The 23,285-nt window shown below is 33.4% G+C and overlaps 1 protein-coding gene across 1 annotated transcript in view; it reads right to left on the bottom strand.

Annotated features, from left to right (window-relative positions):
• The window catches only part of LOC149411658 (facilitated trehalose transporter Tret1-like), a 50,408-nt gene that overhangs the window by 4,378 nt on the left and 22,745 nt on the right, over positions 1–23,285 (bottom strand). Inside the window, exons 2-5 of the mRNA XM_089646945.1 lie at positions 5,164–5,319; positions 4,294–4,496; positions 3,659–3,845; positions 621–1,018 (exon numbers count right to left, since the gene is read on the bottom strand). Coding sequence (XP_089503071.1) covers positions 621–1,018; positions 3,659–3,845; positions 4,294–4,496; positions 5,164–5,319 — 944 coding nt within the window. The remainder of the gene's footprint in view (positions 1–620; positions 1,019–3,658; positions 3,846–4,293; positions 4,497–5,163; positions 5,320–23,285) is intronic.

Raw genomic sequence — 23,285 nt, 5'->3', positions numbered from 1 at the left:
AACTTTAAAAATTAGGGTATTGAGTAAGACCAAAAAAATGTGTAAAATGTGACAATGTATTCTTCTAGATGAGTACCTACTATGATTAACCTGCGATAAACCTTAAATAATTGGTATGATTTTACGTGATGTGTTTTTATCTTACTTTGCAATATTTTGTTAATTATTACAATTTTCATTAAAATATCGGTTTTATAAGTCAGTTTAATCAGTATTTTTATTTCTGTTTTGGTTTACACGTATTTTTTTCTTTCGATATAATTTTTTTACTAATATTTGTTTCTACAATATATTATTTTCTTGTTCTTACATTTTTCAACATGTACGACTACCATAAAACGGGCCACCATAAAAATGGTAGCTAAGAAAATCACAAAACATTGTCAATTTATAAAATGTATTAATTAATAAATAAATAAAAATACAGAATATTTTATCTAATGCTCACGCCTCAAGGACACGATGAATCAGTTCAGTGACAGTTAGGAAAATTTGAGGGAAGCATATTATGCTTAAAGCCGGATGCCAGAAGACTCATGAAGTAAAATAAGAATTCATTTCAGGTAGGTACAAAATGATTCAAAAGAGTTAAACGGGAACTACAATAAAGAATATCTTACCAAAGCGAATGTCATTCCGATGGATGAAATATTCAGCAGAAGCTTTCTTCCTAGTCTGTCCACCACGAATGGTGTCACAGAACTGGCCAACACTTGCACGATTCCAATTATAATAGTAGAAATAGCTGGTTCCATGCCGCTACCAGCCTTATCGAAGATCGTCTCCATGTAGAACAGGACCACGTTGATACCCGATAGCTGTTGGAGGGAAACCAAGCCGCAGGCCAGGTAGAGAGCCTTGAAGTAGCCTCGGTTAGTCCAGAGATCACTGAATTTGGCTTTCTCTCCGGCGTCGCTTACATCCTGGCTGGATTGGAGGTCGTTGAGTTCTTGCTGAACCCCCTGTTCAGATTTCCCTCGGAGCTTTTGCAAAGCTATCGTCGCTTCTTGTTTGCGCCCTAAAAACAATAAGTTAATATTTAATTGAAGGTTTATTAAATTTTTTTGATGACAATGAGAATAAATTATTAGAGTTTAGACAACATTGTTGGACCACGTTCTTGTACAACATCCTTAGATAGTAGTGGGTTATAGTTGTATGGCAAGCGCAATGAGAAAAACCGCAGGTACTTGGTGTTGCTGTCAATAATTGTATCAGAACTCGGTGGTTAGTGACATATTATCAAATAACACGGTAGTGGATTGATGGTATGCTTAATTTCCATAGGCACTCGACCATATGCCAAATGTGCTATTCCCACGATTCAAACGATTCCTTTGGCGATAGCCCTTTCAAAAGTTAACCAGTGTTGTCACTGGGTGCTTGGAAAACCTTTTGTTATTCAACCTTTCCATGAAGATACATGTAATTATAATATACTCCTTGCACGATTCAGTATTTTACCATCCTCCTGACATATTGGTGCTTTCCATTCACAAAAGCTGCCCGTGCCTCCTGAAGTGACAGTGCCTATACTATTCAGTCCTACTCAGTCTCCATCAAAATTTAGAGCCCCCCTCCCTCTATTCAACATCTCATCTGTTCTAATAATTTAGAAATTTTAGAATTTAAACAAAATTAATATATAAATTCATCTTCCCTCTCTCCATAATTTGAAATGATGGCCTAGAACACCCCTGAAGGACAAAAGCCAGAAACATTTGAAAAAAATATCTTGTGAGCACTTAAATAAGCTCATCTTTTTCCGTTTTATTTTTAAATCACTGAATTAATAAATACTATAAAAAATAGAATCTGCAATGATTTGATGTTCATTTGAAAGCATTCAACAGATCTTTCGTGCCACTACCACTTTAGGAACAGAGTTAAGCGAGATCATCCGATTCAATTTGGAGATCATCCAAATTGAAAAACTGATTCGAGAAACGCGAGCCACAGGATACGGAATTAAATAGAATTCAACTTAAACTAAGCAGTATTATAGAAAATGATATTGTCGTTGTCGTTATTTCGTACCACTACAAATAACAATTAAACTGTTTCCACAAATTACAAAACTAAAATTATGTCATTATAACCATATTATGTACAGAGATGTGCAAAATGGGTACCCAAAACCATTGGAAATGCAAAATGGAAATGGGTCAAAACATTTCCATTTGAAAATGCAAAATGCAAAATGGTTTTTCGAAAAGCATTTTAAATGCAAAATGCAAAATACCCATTTTCAAAATGCATTGAACATGCAAAATGGTTTCTCAGGTCGAAAAATTAAAATAATTATAGAATTTTTAAACATTTTTTTCATTTAATAATGGACATCAATGTAGAACAAACATATTACATGATGGAAAATCCATGTAAAAACACCACTACTACAGATTATGAAACCACAAAAAAATTGCGCGGGACTAATGTTGCCAACGTAAAAACATAGAAACTGCTATCTAACATTTAATATTACAGCGTCATGGCCCCATGTTCAGTACTTGAATCAGTATTTTTTGTAATAGTATCACTGAATTGCCAGGGCTCTTACCAGGGAGCAACTTGACAAATGGAAATTATCTCTCATAGCGAGGTTGAGGACCGACTGATATTTGGGGCTTATGAATATAAGATGAGTGGAGATAGTAGGAAGAATGTTGCAAAAAAGCATTTAAAATGGAAAATGCATTGAGAAAAGCATTTAAAATGCAAAATGCAAAATGGTTTTTAGAAAAGCATTTAAAATGGAAAATACCCATTTTGCATTTTGCATTTCCATTTGAAATGGATTTATTTGAAATAAAGCACATCTCTAATTATGTAATACATGCATGTTTGAATGAAATAAGTTCCTACCTATTGGAAACTACTATTGCCAGTATAAAATACAAAAACATCTAACACTGAAGGTTTTAGTAATTTTGTGTGAAATTGGTAGACATTATTTTATTTCAGTGTAAAACATATTATCACATAATAATGAATAACCTAAGAATGGAGAAGTTTTTTGTGAAACAAATATTTGCCCAACCGTGGCTTAAATTTTCTATACAAAACTGTGTTTACGAAATTCGGTGAGACAGAGCGCTAGGTTATTTGGTTAAATAGAACATTGTTTGTTTCCATCCATTTCCATGGGAGGCACTTCTAGTTTTCTTCTTTATTCTATGCATATCTATGTATGTAAAGAAAAATTTCTGTAGCGGGTGGCGAAGATTTGATTTTTATACAAATCTACAGTTTTATTCAGAAATTGATCAAATTTTGCACGAAACAAGACAAAAGGTCGCTGTTGCTATGTGCGAATCCCAAAAACCGCCCCCATTAACTTTTCCCACCTCTTAAAGCAGATTTTTGATACTTCTTGGTGAAATTTTTAACACTTGAGGTTCTAAATATGAGAATAATTACTCTCTTCATCTGGTTTTAAAAAAACTCAGTGTAAAACCCTGGCCACGCCGGGGACTTTAGCTAGTTCCATATTAAATTGTAAAGAGCAATTCAGTAATGTAAGTCCACCCTGATGAAAATTTGCAGGAAGACTAGGGTACCTCTTAACCTACCACAAGAGATCATTTCCTACTTTTCGCAGTGGAAAAATGTTGCTAGTGCAACGAAGGAAAACTAGCTAGTATTAGTTTCTACTAACCTTTCTTAATGAGATAGCTAGGGCTGTCAGGCATAAAGAAGAACACCACCATGAATATGACCACTGGCACCACAGACACGATGGAGAGTGCTAAATAGGACACGTAAGGTCCTATGGCGTAAGCCAGCAGGAAGCCCACCGTGATGAACATCTGCAGGAAGGACCCTAGGGCGCCTCGCACGTCGTTCTGGAAATAAATTGTAGATTTGTAATTCAGTCACATTCTTATCTCGAACTTCACATCTTTGATAAAAAGTAAGTTGTAAGTCAGCGCAGCAGGGCGGGAAGTATCGGGCCCTGCACTAAATTTGGGGAAATTTTCGAAAGCCAAAAACATACAGGAAAACATTAAAATACAAAAGAATGTTTCTATACCATGAGTAACGACCCCATCAAGCCGGGGGCCTCCGGGCTCGTGCCCCAAGTACCCTTAGAGAAAAGACGGAACTGACTACCAGGGAAGGGTAACATAAGTTGTGTAGATCTTGAGATGCTCTTGTAAGTAAGCCAAAAACATAAATTATGTCCAGTGACGAACAAAAGACGTTTTCACGAAGGTAATGGTAGTGCAGAGATATCACCCACCCAAAATTTTTGACCTATAGAATCTCACGATGATCTCTGTGTGATCTTACCTCAGCAATTTCTCCCACGTACATTGGTACGCAGGTGAAGAGTTGTCCTACGGCGAGCCCCCAAATTATCCTAGCGGCGTACAGCTGGCCTACCTCCTTGGCTGTTGCAACCAGGACCCAGCCGATGATGAGGGGAATCCCGCTGGAGAGGATAGTCAGCCTTCTGCCGAACATGTCAGCGGCTACACCACTATAGAGTGGTCCTGGAATAAAACAATTTTAAGATGGAGATGGACTGGCGTCAAAATGAAATGAAATGATATAAAATTATATTATTTTCTCTTTTTAGTTTTACTTGGCTTTATATTTTTGCTTTCGTAACCGGTTGAATGTTATATATATTTGTTTAAAACAAGAGGTGAAAGTTATTTTATAACTTATCGAAGCTTTGTAAATGGGCTATATTTGTCAAATAACACGTGAAGGGCTTATACAAAGTTAGAAATTAATAAAAATTCTGTATAAAATTCTACTGAGATAAAACTGTTTTGTAAGAAATGTGGATTATTAAGGATATGTTGTTTCACAGAATTTGAACCATTCATCAAATTTCAACGTTAATTTTCGACTTCTGTGAAAGTCCCATTCAAGTTCTCTTAAATTCTTAAAATTATTTATTCAATTATTCATAGATAATAGAAATAAGGGAGATATGCTACGATTAACAGAACGTATCACCATTACCCGCTTTCACCCATACTACTGCAAAACGCACCTACACACAGCATTTGTTTCTAAACATACCTCCACCAATCGTACAAACTGCATTGACTCCGCTCCGCGCCTCTTAGATGGTCCGTTAAATTTGGTAGTAGTTTGTAGTACTTTGTTTCTGTTTTCTATGGTAAAAAGTAAAGAGATTGGTCTCACCAATGGCAGCACCCACAGTGATGAGGGATCCGATCCAGGACTCCTGATCCTTGGTAATAACATCATCCAGAGGGGTGGTGGAGTTATTGCTGAGCTTGGGGATGGTAGGTGAGGTCCACCCCATCGTAAGACCCACGGCCAAGATGCCGAGGTTGGCTGGAAAAAGAAAAAATACAGGTAAATATATAGGAAAACAATACATATTTATAACAACTGATATTTTTTCATTGAACTCGCAAATGAAAATTGCAAAAGAGAAAACTCAAAAAAAGATTTGATCGCATCTAGGAGTTGAACCCATGACCTCATCCTTGCCTGTTTCATATTTTTCGTCTGATAGTTTTTAATATTATTTTCAATGATTAAATATTATAATTTGAGGTTTGACTCAATACGTTAATACACTACAAAAATATTGAATTTTCATCCTAGAAAGTCTAAGCCTAAGAAAGTCGATAGACGTCACAAATAAAAAAAAACATAGATGTATTTATCTAGGTTATCTCTATGGTCTAGGTTTCAGTTAAATTCGGGTAGAATCTTGCGATCACACATGAAAATAGCAGCCAAAAAAATGCGTTAAGAAAATGAAGATGATGTTGGTGTTTAGTCGAATACGAATACGACCGAAGAGGGCGTGATCGGATTAACTCAGGTTAAAGCAAAGCCCAGCAATACTGAAGTCATTTCCTAGATTTTTGTGTTTCACTTTTTCGTTTGAAAGTTGTTGATATTATCTTCAACGATTAAATATTAAAATTTGAAGATTTACTCAATAGGTTATTCCACTATCCAAAAAATATATTCTTCTTCGTAAAATGAAGAAGAGTTGGTGTGGATCAAAGAAGGATGCTTAGGTTATCCAGCCAGTCGAAGGCATCGGAAGTCACTTGGTTCAGCACAGATGTGTCCCCGGAAACTGATTATGGGGACATTATTCTACGATGTGTTCTGCTATTTATTTGTACTGTCTTCTTCGTATGGTGGAAGAGAATTGGTGTAGGTCAAAGTGGGATGCTGAGATTATACAGCCAGTCGACGGCATCGGGAGTCACTTGGTTCAGCACAAATTCTGATGTATCTCCAGAAAATTAATGAATGGGACATTCTTGTGCCATGTGTTCTGTTGTTAGATATTCTCACAATTCAGAATCTTTCAGGATCTATATGTACAATATAAGCGCACAGCGAGAAAAATTGCACCTTTGCAATAGGCACACAAGTTCTTTTTACGAATTGGTACAGTTGTTGTACCTTTTCGCAAAAAACAATTAGTAGGCGTGGGTAAAACTAAATACCGTCTCTCAGTGGCGCTTTTCATAGACATTACTGTTTGAAGTTCGTAGATATATTGATTGTAATCAGCACACAATCCTAAGTATCTAGTGTTCGCATTTATTTCAAGACATATCCATAAACCATATTTTACAACATTTGAGAACGGTTTTCCGAGAATCGAAGCAAACCCAGTTTCAATCTCTTTCAGCCAAGCTTACATTTCATTACGTTTACTTTCTTAGATTTAGACCCTAATTATATCTTTCTGCCCTTAATTATCTTCTTTCCAACATTGCCCAGTGGAGAGACAGATTGTTGTAACGCCACTGTTATTTCCTAGATGGATAGTGATCACGGGGATATACAAAGACCCATTTAGCCAAGGCAATGGCTTATTACAGGAAGTCATGTCAGACAAGTGGAATGAGAGACAGAAAATATAAAACTATGGCTCGCAAAAATAAATAAGTTACCTATTTAAAATAAGTATTATGGGAAAAAGTTTAAATGAAATTAATAAAAATAATTTTGCAATTAACGTTTAGTAAATCAATCAAATACATCTCTTATGTACCTACTGTGAGACGAGACACGAGTATATACTCGTATATAATTTGTTTGTTCCGGCTCAAGATGGTTGCCAATGTTCAGTGAAGATTCTTTTTCGAAATGTGAAATGGTCGCGTTGAAATTTGGACTTTCACTTTCGTATTTTTCAATACCATGGTACCTAACGGCCTGAAGAAAGTTTGAAAAAAGAATTGTCATTAAGATTGTGACATTATTTTAGACAAATTGAATAATTCTTTATTTGAAAAAACAACTAAAATTAATGTTTTTTTAAGTAGGTAGACATTTAAATACTTACCTAAATCTCTTATGATTTCAGAGGAACATTTGATTATTTATTTATTTATTATTACACGCCCTAATAAGCTTTTACACACTACAAAGATTAATATTCGAGTATCACAGTTATTATAAATTCTACCAAATTAAAACAATAAAGGAAACATAATACAACAAAAAAAAAACAAAAGCATATAATAAAATAAGATACATTAGTAAAAATGATAAGAAGTCTCACATAAATAGATATTCAAAATACAAATATATATATTGCGGAAATTATAGATGTCTATTTGTGTCTCGATATATAAAAGAATTGAAATAAACAATATTTATATTGATTATTTTTAAGATGAAATATATCTCCCAGATCAGAGTATTTATTTCCGAGACTGTGAAGTCTTGGAATCGGGGAATTTTGATAAGACAGTGTCCTGGTGTTGTAAAAATAAAAAGGGTATTAAATTTCGGCAAGATCTTTTGGGTATGTGGATGCTGATTAATTGGAGTAACTCAGAAAGTCAATTTTGTAATGAAGTATTTTATGTAGTACTATTAAATCTGTGTTTATTTTTCTTTCTGAAAGTTTTAATAGGGACAATTTATTATTATGATTTATTACCTAAATAAAAGAAAATTAGAAACAATTTTTTTTCGAGGATGCGTTGACATAAGGTTGTAATATATATGTCCTCATAAATAAATATACCTACTTTTTAAATTCTAGAGAGTTAGTTTATAATCCAATATTCTCATTTCCGAACATTTGTAACAAATAATAATAATCAATTTCACCGGCAACAAATTGAAATAATCTCCGGAGAAAGAATTAATGCCGCCTACGGGAATTGAAGCCACAGCCTTCTGATTGCCAGTCAGCTTCTCTAACCACTAAGCTTTGTTGGATTATTACAACCCGCCAAATAATTCAATGTAATATATTGAATTTTCTATCTTCAATTCCCGTCGGCGGCATTTATTCTTTCTCGGGAGATTTTTGTATGTAGGTATATTTCAGTAGAATAATTATTGCTTATAATAATTTCTTATCCTTTGTGCTATGCATAAAAATCTTGTCTCACTAAAAACAGTCAGTCACCATTTAGTTGACCACACAGAGAAAAGATATTAGATGTCATCTCGCACAAATTATAAGGCGGTAGAATAGGCGTAATAATAAAAGTGATTTTAAAATGAGATTAGAAAAGTGATTCATCTGCTGTGATTTACAAGTATGTACGTATGTAATAATTCATCTATTCTGCCTGTTGTATAAAAACAGACAGCAAATATGTAATTTTCTATTGCATGACAACAGTTTGTGGTTGCAAGTCATGCAAAAGCATGGTGAAAAAGGTTTATATTCAATGGAAGTAAGGAAACATATAAAACTACAAAACAACTTAGATATGGCGTTATTAAATTTGCATAGCTATTTCTGCTTGGACTTTCTATGTCAACGTAGTTATTTTCATCTCTGAATTCAATTTCCATCGCGCGTTATGAAAATTTGAAAAATCCATTTAAATGTAAAAATTAGACTATGGACCGCATTTCTTATAAATTTTAGATAAAAAAGTGAAAAAATAGCAGACTCAATACGTGGTTAGGTTAGGTTAGGGTCGTAGAATGAAGAAAAAACTAGAAGAGCCTTAAGGCGATGCACTACGTCGTGAAATATTTTAAATTGAGACGCTATCAATAACAACCCTCACGTAGATGGCGATAAGGTTTAAATTCTCGCTTAACACCATCAGCCTGTTTTGATTTATGCAAGAAAAAAACATGGCCAAAAAGAGCCTTTTATTTTATTTTGTGGATGTTCAGGCATAAATATTAATTTTTTTTCGATAATTTTATAAATAACTTAATTTTCCACATTATACAATAAAATCATAACCGAAAATGGGTTCGTAAGTAGTAGATTTTGAACTTTAAAGCAGTTTTCATAGGCCTTATACATTATTTTTTTCTAGACTTATAAAAAGACTTATCTAAAAATACTCGATTATTTCAAAGGCCAAGATATATTCTACTCGCAGTATTTAATTAAAGAATCTGAAACATTTCTAGGCGACCAAATTTTCAAACCAAAAACACATGATTTTGCATCCCTTACTTACACTCGTCCAACATTGTTGATTCCATTTGCATTTCGTAAACATGGTTTTGTAACGGAAATTTAAGCCTCGATTGTGCAAATATTTGTATCACGAAACAAGTTCACAAGTTATTTCTTTTATTATTCTTCATTCTATGGGTAAGGGGTTTTCATTATTTCCATCAATCTTTTTCTACTTGCTCACCACAAATGGCTGCTCGACTGACTATATTTGCCGGCAGAAGACAATTTAGACCTCAAAATTATGTTGACTTTTTAAATGATAGCCAAGGATCCAAAGAATGATTGTTCATTAAAATCATCTTGAAGTTTCACAGTATGAGCGTAGCAAACGTTATATCTTCATTTGACATTATTATTAGGCAACTGTCCTTCAAAAACAGTGAGAAAATTATTTTCTAATCTATTATATGGACATATTGCACTTTGATAAAATAGAAAACATAATCTCACAACATTAGTATATCTTTATGGATAGCCCTAAAACACAATTAGTGTGCTTAAACGTAAGCTGAATATTTACATTATTATAATCACCAAGATTCAAGATAAATGACTTTATATTTGAAGTAACTTTATATACGCCTGGACACTTGCAAATTAAATTATTTACTGGCGATCAAATTATGTTTTTATTTTATTGGAATCACACATGATAATTGCCACCGACTGTCCGGAGCCATAGCCCGACTATTGCAATAGGGTCCCAACTAGGGTTTGCAAACCCGCAATCCCGCAATCCCGCATCCCGCAATCCCGCGGGTTTTCAGTAATATTTGATCCCGCTGATTCCTATGTGCCGAATTTGCGAGATAAAAAAAAATACACAAAAAACATGTTGTGATGACAGTCTCACCAACTAAGGTGGAAGCAGGGTTCGCGGTTTTTGGGATTTTGTGTACAAAATTCTGCTCACGTATGGGTGACTCTCCATATTGGATTTTTTTTATCAAAGTGTTCTTAAAATACTAATTATGTTAATGTTTCAGTGAATTTTTATAATATTACTTGTGGTAAAGATGATTTATCTCAAATTACTGTAGAGTCAGTGTCCTATCGGTGACAGTTATGTTTTTTTTTAAATTTATTTATGATAATATATAATATTTTTTAGAATTTATTTATGATTAAATATAACATAATAAGAAATACTTACTATGTTATATTTTCAATTACTGTTTATAATTTGACTAGTTCTTAAGATGATTCTTCATTTTAAATGTCGCTTTTATATTATATTAGCTGACGTGTACCCGGCGTTGCACAGGGTAAGGTTTAGTTCGAAGTAAAGTTTTGAGGTTGTGAATTCTAGTGTACCTGAAAAATTGATGTATTTTTAAGTTGGAGATAATATTATTCAAAAAAATTGAAAAAGTCAACTTTTAAAAAGATTTTTTTACTTGATCGTGGCACGGCTTCCTCGGGCACGTCCAACTTCCATTATTCACTTCTGTATACCACATTGGTGCTACCTAAAAAATCACATAATTTCGACTTTTATATACCAGTGCACAGATAATGTCTCCTGGCAATAATAAGAACAAAGTTTGAAATGTTCAGCAAAATCGATTCAGTAGTTTTCGAGTCTAAGGCTAATTGATACAAAATACACAAAAACTGGGTTGAGATTTTTAAATTCTATCCCGCGATCCCGCAATCCCGCGGGTTTTGAAAACCTTGCGGGATTTGTAAACGCTATTTCCAACTGGTTTTAACTACTCTCTGAAGCCAGTGAAGTGTGTTTTGAGGCTGAAGATTGGGGAAGGGAAGGAGACGATGAAGAGGAAAGTGGAGAAGTCCATATTCAGATCTGTTTACCAAACACGGCTAACACCTTCAGTATGGCTAGATGGAAGGAAAATGGATTCTAGTCGTAGCGTCAAATACCTGGAACATATTAACACAGACGACCTGAAAGACATCGAGGATATGGAAAGGAAAAGAAGAGCGATATCCGTTAGAGCAGGTATGCTGTCAAGGCATTTTCACCTTTGCAGTACAAACGAGAAAAATATACTTTTCAACGCATTTTGCACTTCGCTGTACACGTCAGAACTGTGGGTGGATTACACTGCATCCCACAATAATGCTTATCGCCAACTATTCCGCCTACCGAGATACTGCAGCGCCACAGAAATGTTCCTGGAGGGACGAGTACACTCTTTCAGAGCGCTTCTCCGCTTCTTCTTCCCATCACATGGGAAGCTTATGGCGCAGACTACGCCAATCAAGTAACAAAATCATCACTGCCATGGTTGCCTGGATGGAGTCCCCTCTGGAGACGAGAGATGTGCAAATATCCTCCATAAACGGCTGCTTACACTCATTTTTGTGTTTATATTTGATCTTTTTTACTTAAATTCCGCTTTTTTGTGCCTATCGGAATCACCCATGTTTTATTATTATTTTTCTAGCGCTAATTATGTATATTATTTCAAATATGGAATGTATTGCATTGCACTACCCCTGCACACATTCTGGAATAAATTCTTATTATTATTATTAAAGCCATTTCAAAGCGAAGGTTTCCATTCTGAATGGTGATTTTTTATCCTTTCAGTCTTTGACTATATACCTCTCTACCTCGGAGAGCATACTTAATTAAGATGTTATTTATTATGTATTTAGCAAACATATATAAATAAGATATTAAACACGAAAATCGCTAGAAAAATGTGTTTCAGCTACGGTAGAATGTAGTGCGCGACGGCAATGCCATACGTCGTGTAACATTTTTAATCAAGCCGCTAACAATAACACCACTTATGTAGATGACGATAAAGTTTAAATTCCCGTTCAACACCATCCGTCTTTTTTGATAAATACAAGAAAAAAACATCGCCAAAAAGTGGCTTTTATTTTATTTTGCGGACGTTCAGGCACAAATATTAATTGTTTTACGATCATTTTATAAAGAACTTAATTTGCCACATTATACAATAAAACCGTAACCGAAAGTGCGTTCGAAAGTAGGAGATTTTGAACTTTAAAGCAGTTTTTATAGGCCTGATACATTATTTATTTCTAGGCTCATTAAAAGACTTATCTAAAAATTACTGGATCATTTCATAGGCCAAGATGTATTCTACTCGAAGTATTTTATTAAAGCATCTAAAACATTTCTAAGTGCTCAAATTTTCAAACCAAAAAAACATGAATTTGCATTGCTACGCATGGGATCGCCTTAAATGAGTTGACATGCTGTGACTGGGAAAATAACTATTATTATATTTAAAAAAAATACATATTTAACATTCGCCTTATCTGCTTGTGCGGTACGCCACTGAATATACAACAAACGTAGTGAGATGAAGATGATTCTGAATTGCATTGTTTGTGATGACATTTTCACAATGCCAAGGTGACAAATCATTACTAATGACGATTACATTAATTTCTGTTTGCATACTTCCTACCTAACGTAGAAACTCGTTAGATTTATGATAAAACTTGTTACCAGTTGCTATCAGAGAAAAATCACGGAATGTGTTACTGAGAATTTTTTTGGAATCAAATAATATTACACATTTCAATACTCTAATCTAATTTACGAGTTGGGCCTTATAAGAGTCAGTATAACAAAATAGTAGTAGATATATGTAAGGCCCAGTTGTTTCGCAGAAATTCAAAAATATCATTATCATGCCATTTGCCATTCAGCGACATTTTTTTTTAAATTTGAGAGCTCATTGTTAAACGCCGATTTTAGGTGAGTTTCAGCTTTATATCAAATTGTGACTAAGGACAGGTTGTGTCATAGAATTTAAACAATTCACCAAATTTCAAAGTTCAATGTGATTAACATAGGACTTAATAGGACTTTCGCTGAACTTGAATTTTACCTTTGAAATTTGATGAATAGTTCAAAGAATCGCATTTAACGGGAACCTTGCTGTGCAACTGTCAACACACCGAAATGGCGCTGCATGTCCATTAGATGATAATTTTACATTTTAATTACTGTGAAACAACCCGTCCTAAGACAATAAATGATTTTGAATGAAGCGATCAGGTGCGCCAAGACATTATTGTGCAGCATTCAATCTTCTCTGCCTACCCCTGCGGGGAAACGGCCCTAGTCAGGTATTTGTACGATTTGCAATGCGTAAAACAAATTTTTATCGAAAACTAAGCAAATAATAAATATTATGTTCAAAGAATACCAACAGAAATGTAAATAAGCAGATAAACCACAGGATTAATCAAATGCTTCGTGTGAAGATGACATGCTCAATAATAAGTGTGCAATATTATTGAATATTTCAGTATGTCATCTGTGTACACAGTTGTATGAAAAAGCAAACAAAATCACAAAGGGATGACCTGTTCTCTTTGTAATTATTATGTTTGTTCGAATTCATTCTAGAATTTAAAATAACCTATTTATATTTAAAAAATAAAATCTGTTGGCTGAAAACGTATATACCTATTCCGATATCTATATTAAGTGGATCAATGCAAAACTAACTCTAAGCAGAATTCTTGACTGAACAGACTATGCAATAATTATAATAGCGTATTATCCTAGGTGGATATTTTCAATTGTGAACTTACCAAATACAAGAGGTCCATAAAAGAATATTTCTCTGATGGTTTGTGAATAATGTTAAGTCTCTATTGTTTATATTTCTATTATGATTTGATTTATATCTACAATCTCTATCCATGGCTATAAATGTATTGATAAATGATTTGAAATTTTGGAATTCATATTCCTTTATCACAAATTAAATTTACTAGTTCCTTATTATGCTGTCTCAGTAGAGGTAAAGTCACAAGGAGGAAATCCATAATAGGTTTTATTCTGGTTAAATACCAGTCATGTACAAATTGAAATAAATGTAAACTGTCAATTTCCCGAAAATTAATAAATGATTAAATAAAATTTACCTTTGTACTGTATCCATGTAGGCACTTAAATTTAGTACTATAGGCAGTTTTCCATGTAGGTACTTATATTTAGGAATGGTCAAACAGCATGCAGTTTATATATTGATTCATTTAATGATTCGTGTAAAATGAACTGCTTGGAAGTAAATATTGATAAATGTTAAAATTTTGTCCTTTTGTATAGCTAAAAACCCGATTCTGTTTGATTTATTAATTAATCGATAATATTTAATTATTGAAGACAATATTAGCGATTCAGAAACGAAAATTTGAAACAAAAAATAAAAAAAAGATACGATCACATCTAGGACTTGAATCCAGGACCCTTACTTTGTCGGGGCACCGCTCTACCAACTGAGCTAATGGGACGCTATCTCCTTCGGTCATATGTAACTGTATCATACTTAAAATAAGAACTACCAACATTGTCTTCATTTTCTCACCGCACATTTTTATTAGCTGCTTTCTTTGTATATGATCGAAAGATTCAACTTGGCAAGGCAAGCTTACATAATATGTAGCTATTTAACCTACTTTTTGTTTAATCACTTTTCATAACTTTATAGCATTTTTTGTAGGTGTATTAAATTATCATTTTGATGAGTTATCCGGTCACTAAATCAATTGCTGTAATGTCATTGAATTTCAGAGAAATGCGTGTGTGCGCGATTGCCACCAAAATTGAGAGATTGCATTGTCATCGACAGCAAGTGTATCTGCCGATTTTCAGATAGATCGGCTGTCAGGAAGTGAAGTTCAAATAGATGTATTTATAAAGCATAGGAAAAATATAAACACGCGTAAATTTATTTGCATACAACTTACTGTTTTGTACACCTACTCATTTACAAGTTTATAATAAAATTATCAATGAGAAAGTACGTGGGCATTACCAAGTCTCACTACACATATCCATTTATTAGTCGACATTCCACCATATTGATAACACATTATTGTGATGAATTGTTTATTATTTTGTTTCATTTAATTAAACACATTTTAGTAGGTTACCAAAAAATATTTATATGGAAAAATTAAAATGTGAAGAATTCATTTATTTGTTGTACTGTTTTTTTTTTTAGTTTTCCTTCTACATCTCTAAATAGTATAAAATAAAGTCACTTATCCGCGTCTGTCTGTTTGTGCGCTTGGCTCTTCTAAACTACGCAGCGGATTTTGATATGCACAATGGTTTTTACTAGCATTTAGAGACTTTATTCCGAAAGGTTTGTAAATATGATACATGTATATTATATTTATAGAAAGTAGAGAAAAGTCAATGTTTAATGATCAAGTTGTAAAAATATATTTTCGGGCACTACATTGCTAACGCTGGCTAAACCTTATGAGATACCTACATCAAAATAATGTATCACGGAATTGTATATCTTAAAAAGGCCTACAGAAAAACCCACGATGGTATACGTATATCGCCTAAAGATAACCCCCAGTAACGCTGGGTACACTTCAACTTGTAATATACTAATTATTTCATGGTCCCACTCGCTCCGGACAACTGGGAGAAGTTTATTTTTATTTTATTTGAGACACAAACAGGACATTTAAAGTACATTCTTGTTGTTATTTGAAAATAAATTTACATACAAATATAAATGTCCCCAGACTAATGTGTCTGCAGCATTCACATTTGCACATTCACTGAAGGAACACAACATCAGTATTTTTTTAGACTAAGCTTAAAATTACAAAATTACAAGACATAATTGTACAGAAATTGTGGAGATATCTCTTGAAACAAGTTATATTATTTACGAAAATATCTATGCAAGTATGTTTTTTTAGCAATATCATTGTATGATCGAGACATTCTAGACATAGGAATAAAATACCCAGTGTTATTGGCAAACATTTCGGTCCAAAATATGTTAAGGTTTCTAGTGAATTTGGGCCTGGCGTTTAACTTGATTTGATGGACTATGTTACTATCTACTTGATTATTCACAATTTCGTCAGAGTCATTTATGTTTCGTCTTTTAACTAGCTTCTCTAATTTGAAATATGTAAGTCTTTGTTTGTAACCGTCAAGTAGATGGTAGACACCTGATCGATAAGAAAATATCCGTGTAAATTTTCATTGGACAGATTTGACAGTTGGGATTTTTGAGCGGTATTCACTTAAAAATAAACAGTTAAAATTACTACTTTAGTTTCATTTCAAGTATCCCTTTCCAGACGTTCTTTCCAGAATTATCTAGTATGTGATTTGTTTGTCAGCCTAAAGGCAGAGGGATTCTTATTTATAACCTTCGCCTGTAACGCGTAACGTGACTATTTACGTTCTGTTTACCTGTTTAACTAACTGATTGTGTTTACCTCCGTTCGAGTTGATGTCCATGTATTTTACGGTGTATGACATATTTCTGAAGGTTGTTTTTCCATTTTCCACAAGAATTTCTGAAAATCTACATCGAGTCTCGAGGTAGAAACATTATAAGAAAACAGGTAGATTTGCATTTGATGATCGTAATTTTGACGAACATTAGCTATATTGGGGAACATATGTAGTAAGGTGTATCGATTTTTAACTTTTTTTTTGTTTTCAAATTCCAAGTTGAGAAAAAGTTGCTACTAGGTACCACAACTTACCACAAAAAGTTTTGGATTTTTAAAAAAATGTTTAGGTCTCCCGCACAAGGCTTAAAGTTTTAATTTTTTTCAAAAAATATAAAAAAAAAATTAAATTTAAAAAAATAAAATCGTAACTTTTGTGTTCTGAACTCATTTTATGCCTTCTGTAAGAAAATTAAAATTAATTCCGGTGGTTTAAACTTAAAAAAATAACATGGTTCATATATGTACACAAAATTACAAAATTTCATCAAAATTAACAAACTTTAGGGCTTGTGCGGGAGACCTAAAATCCATTTTTTATAAAAAAAAATCGTTTCTTACTTATTTTAATGCCCTAATATTACTGTTTTTTAACTTGGAATAAACACAAAAGTAACGATTTTATTTTTTTAAATTTAAAAAAAATTGGATATTTTTTGAAAAAAATTAAAACTTTAGGCTTTGTGCGGGAGACCCAAACATTTTTTTAAAAATCCAAAACTTTTTGTGGTAAGTTGTGGTACCTAGTAGCAACTTTTTCTCAACTTGGAATTTGAAAACAAAAAAAAAGTTAAAAATCGATACACCCTAAATATGTAGTGACGTAGAGATGTTATGTTATAAATATCTTCTAAACAATGACGTTATGCACTAAGTCTACTAGTATATTCAGATACGATCACATTGAAGAAGTGTTATTGAAGATAAATTGCTTCTAATTCTGAGATTAACTTTATTGTTTGAGATACTGTGAATAATAACAATAAATTCCTTTCTGGATAATTACTCCATAAAAATAATTATTTGCATCTCATTTCATAATTGCTGTACCTACCTTACTCGTAAAAAAAATATATCCAAAAAACCCCAGCTACTAAATATTTTTTGAATCAATCAATAATGTGTTTGGTAAAAGTATGCATTGATTTTTAGATGTTTGGCACTGCAGTCTGTAAAGTGAAGATTGCACTAGTGTTAGCCAACCCCCAAGAAGACAGTGTATCAGAAAAAGAAGAAAGCATTTTTATAAATGTAATACTCTCTATCTCGAACACTGAACAAATAATCTCTAGAAGTGTGGTCTATACCGATTTGAACAAAACACTTCGATTCCTTGGCCAAAGTATTTGATTATTAGGTACCGTACAGGACAGAATTTTCGATGGTGACCGGATAAGTGAAAAGTGAATGTATTAAAAAACATCGAGATAAAATAAAGCGAATAGACAAATACTATTTAAGTATGCACCTTAGCACTTACCAGTGAAAAAATCATGGGATAGTCTTAGAGGCGATATTGCGTACTGATATTTCGTCGAAAAGTGTTCCACTATTATCACATGATGCACTGATGGGGACTAAAATAGTTGGCGATGTGTGAATGTGGTGCGGTGCAGATCACCGAACATGTGGCCAAATAATGCCCGCTCCATTCATTCCCCGGCGGGATTGATGAGGTTGACATGGCGACGCCTGAGGCCCTAGAATGGCTCACAGACCTAGACGTCCCCCTTTGACCCCCTCATCATACGAAAGAAGAAGACTCGAGTAAAAATACGCGTGGACTGAATTCGGTAGTTTCCGGTCGTCCGGCGTTAAAGCGTTGAAGGTCAAATTAGACTATTGGGGGTAAAAAGTGATTTTTTTTGGCTTCCTATATCCTCTAAATGTGATAGTCCGAATTCTCGATAAAACAGTTCCAATTTTGAAAGTGGCGATTCAAAATATTATATTACAGGCTGGTACTTAACTAACTTTTTTTACAAATTTTGAAAATGAACCTTAAATTCAATCCAAAAGTTCAAGAGGTCTTTGAACCGGAGTTACAGACAGAGAACAGAATCGAAATTTGTATATTTAATTATTACATTTTACTATTTTAGTATAATTTTCCCACTTGGTATCCATGGCAACTAGCCAATTTTGAACTGAGAACAACAACGGTGTACGCAGCGCAATGATATATCATTATGTTTAATTTCTTTGTTTTGAAACACATTTGCAACCAATTCAACTTAAGCCGGAGTTTCCCAAACTTATTCAGAACACCGTCCCCTATTAAAAAACAAAATATTCAGTCTTTTAAATCGCCTTTTTATACTAATAACGGGCTATTTTTACAGAACTCCGTTCATTATGTGTGGAAGATTTAAAGTTTTTTTTCTGATTCTGTTAATAGTTTTATTAATGTAGGTATTATTGTAATATTTTCATTCATTCATTCATTCAATTTATTGAATTAAATGATCTAAAACCTCATATTCCTAAATGGTTTGAATTGTTTACGAGTTCACACGAGAAAACGCTATTGGCTGGTAGGACGACTGTCACCGGCGTTGGGTAGCGTGACGTCAAAAATGTCAAATTTTCAAACAAAATATTTTAAATCGTTATTGACTGAACGTAGCGAAATCCTGTTTTTACTCGATCATTTTCCATTTCATTTATCTGTTAATTTGTTTGTAACGTTCCGGTTCCGGTTTCAAGATGGTGGCCGTTTTAATAATTCAGTATGGATTATTTTTTCAAATGTGAAATCGTTGCGTTTATTAATTAAGTTGGTAGGTAGGTAGGTAGGTAGGTATCTTTTCTTTCTTTTTTCTTTTTTTTAAAAGAAAGACAAACATTCCCGGGTTACGAATAACCTGACAATATTTGAAAATCTCCTACTACCACCACAGTAAGCTGAAAATGTTGCTTGTGTTGTGATGGAGGACTTAGCCAGCCGAGGAATTGAACACACTACGCCTGGGTGGGACCCAAACGCGATGTCAACTCGGCCACCGACCGGTCCAGAAACTGTCTACTTAGAAATTTTATAATTTCAGAGAAAATTCTGGTTAAGATTTTACATAAGAGAAAATTAGAAACCATACTTTTAGACGCGAGATCTACTAACTGTTCATAGAACTACTAGTAATTATTTATTCATAAAAAAAAATCATCATTAACATTAACCATTAAAGATATACGAAATTATTATACATTGACATGGAATTATGTACCTACGTATTTGAAAAATTTAAAATCGTTAAAAAATATTTTCGGCGCCATCTTATCGAGGTCGCGGTTCGTCCATTTTATTTTCTCCACCACCGATCTCCATGCTTTGGCATTAATACGCCGTAAATTAATATATAAACTTTGGGAATCACTGGTATAGACTATTTCTGTGTATATTTTACGTGTGCATTGTCGCGTTTTAAAACGTGCGAATTCATTTAATGTTTAGCGTTTTGGGAGAAATGGAGCGCGAAGTTATTGCGGACATTTCTTAACATTTAATGTTCTTATTGTGTAATGTTTTGCATGAGTTTGACGTATCATGGCCGGTGACCTGGCATCGTTTCGCCCAAGTTATCATAAGATAAAACATGTAAACATTATCATCAATATTGAAGAAAAATTATATTTTCCAATCAAGAGTCATTGTGACCGGAGACAGAGACTGAGGAAAATCACTTGGTCTGACGTCATACGAACCGTCGAAGACGTCGTTAGACACGAAGATTGCCAGTGTCTGACGTCATGTCACGCAACGCCACTAAACGCATTCCCAAATTCTACCGATTTATAAGAAGTTTGTCTATAACTCTTTAAGATTTAAGTTCTACAAAAAATATATGTTATTTTTAAAGATAATATTTATACATTTGTTATGTCGAAACGTTAATTATATGAAATTGCATCGATAGAAAAAAAATACGTAAAGTAAGCTCCGATAATTATTAAAAACACGTTTTGTTCTGTTATTTAATATGTTATAGACATGAAAAAAATCACAGTGTATCTTTAGATGCAACTAAAGAATTTTTCGAGAGATTTTCGCTTTATTTCAAACGAGTCGTGTTTTATTAAATATTTTCACAATTTTCGCTTAATTGCTAGCGTTTTTTAATATTAGCGCGCTCCCTCTTACATTCGCATTTAGGTACATACCTCCCTTACAAACCGTATTTGAACGTTTACTACGGGGCCTTAAAATGATTAGGCTATTTATTTATTTTACTACCTTAAACGTAAAATTAATTATTTCTAAGAACTTTTAATCCATCAACATTGGAGTTTGCTGGCCAACCAAATATCAAATAAACAAATAAAATAGTTTTCCATAAAAAAAAATTAACATACTCTAAAGAAAATAATTTCCCTTTGTCATCTTTGAGGGTATTTTCAAGACTCATGTTGTAGGAGGAAACAGAGACCGGCAAACATTAAAAATCATGTATAATAAATAATATAAATGATTTTTATAATAAATAATAAACATACATTTTCCCATATTTCTAAATACCTTTATTAAAATTGGGACTACTCTCTTAAGTTTTGATAAACCAGATGATAACAATAATAGATCTCCACTTTTCTTATCGGGAGAACTAGAATTGAATAGATACAAAAGTTAGAAGTGTGAATGTTGTGGGTGTGTCCGTGTACCCAAAGTATGCTCATATGTCACTTACTTCAGGTGAAATTGATAAAACATTTCAAATATCGAAATTCTTTCTCAAACAAACGATCAATTTCATAGATTCCGTCCACACGATGCCCGAACAACCACTGAGCCGCTCCCAAGGAGCAAGAAAGTTAATAAATATTACAAAATTGATTTCATGCACGTTATTTTGCCTCTTTGACTGCTTAATTATTGATTTGCTAGTTGAGAGCGACTCAGAGCGATGTGCGGGCATCATGTGGACGGAACCGACCAATCTGAGGTGGGGGAAATCAATATTTCAGATCACCTACAGTGTAAAATTTGCATATTTATGACCTTTCACAGAATTTGAACAATTCATCGAATTTAAAATCTTATATTCAAGTTCTATGAAAGCCCTATAACAACCATCCTTTATTGATTTAATAACAGAAATTTAATAGAACTTTCCCAGAACTGGAATTTTAACTTTGAAAACTGACGAATTGTTAAAATTCTGTGAAACACCACGTCCTGTTTTTGTTGAATTTGACACTATCTTATTGTTGTAGGTTTATTTTTGCATAAAATATTTTAATCAACCTAAAAAAGGATTATAAAATGTTACCTTATTTAAAAATATACATAAAAGTACATTTGCCTAAAAGTATATATTACTTGCCAAATGTTTTGACACGCGGAGAAAATGAAATCATTCATCACTCATCAAATTTTTCTTAATCTGATTAAAAACGGGATTGCAGGCCCTTGACGAATGAATCGATAGGTTTCCTGATAAACTTTTAGTAAAATACCAATGTGTTATCACGATATCGGAACACGTGTTCATAAAAATCCAACATTTTCGCATTTTTTCATTATATATTATAAACACAAATGCAGGTGCATGAAGACATGTTCCGATATATTTAAAATATAATAAAAATTTACTAGGAAATGGTCTGCAATCCCGTTTTTAACCAGATTACCAATAATTTGAAGAGATTCTTAATAAATTTGCAATACTAATTTTTCTCCCTTCAGCCTTATTTTTTCTTGGTATATTTTTTTCTACGCATTTTGAACAGTTTTCTTAGCCTTTTGCTTTTACGTCAAGCGCTCGATCAGTTGGCGATCATTATTCAAGAAATTTCTTTTTTCGCCATCTTCCATATTTCGGTTGGGAATGGAAGATGCAAGTCCCGTCAATAATGCGTCACTTATTGGTCCCGAAGGAGTTTTGTCCTCATACGGTCCACAGTCGCACTAGAAAGTTTAGCAATTACAGTTACCTTCCTATTAGAGTGATCTGTGACAAATTCCTCCAGTATGAACAAATTTTGCAAGGCGGTTCTAAAAATTTGATCACCCACTGTATCTAGCAATTATCTGTTTCAACTTCATTTCTCAGGGCCTTACAATAAACGTATAGTAAAATTTTCACAACTGATAAACAAATAAAGTAAATGGTTGTTTATCAAATGTGTAAAATTAACATATTTATTAGTAAGTGAGTCAGTACCTATCGCCCTGGTGTAAGACCATAGTTCGGAATCGAAGTTGACCAAGCCAGATGCTTCTTAACCATCCTCTTCCCATCTCCTTACCTTTTCCACTCCCTTAGCCCCACAACGTACCCCAATTGGGATGCCATAGTCCCATCATAATCCCACTTGAACTAACTGATATGAAATATTGATAATTTTTTTAAAATCTTGTCAAATTATTCGTTTTCCTGTTAAAAACGGGACTGGAGGCCTATAATGAATGCATTGACAAATGATAATAGATGAAATATAATAAACTATCAGTAAAGCACGAATATGTTATGAGGAAGTCGGAACACGTGTTCTTCAAAATAATAATATTTTCGCATCTTGTCCATATTATTATTGTCCGTATTTATTCACCTTGTGTCCATCTGCGTGAACACGTTTTCAGATATATTCTAAATGACTATTTTTTTATTAGGAAATGGTCATGCAGTCACATTTT

The sequence above is a fragment of the Hesperophylax consimilis genome, chromosome 25 (genome assembly GCF_061612785.1).
Source record: "Hesperophylax consimilis isolate HC1 chromosome 25, BYU_Hcon_1.0, whole genome shotgun sequence".
Classification (NCBI taxonomy): Eukaryota; Metazoa; Arthropoda; class Insecta; order Trichoptera; family Limnephilidae; genus Hesperophylax; species Hesperophylax consimilis.
This window is presented reverse-complemented; position numbering and strand designations above follow the sequence as displayed.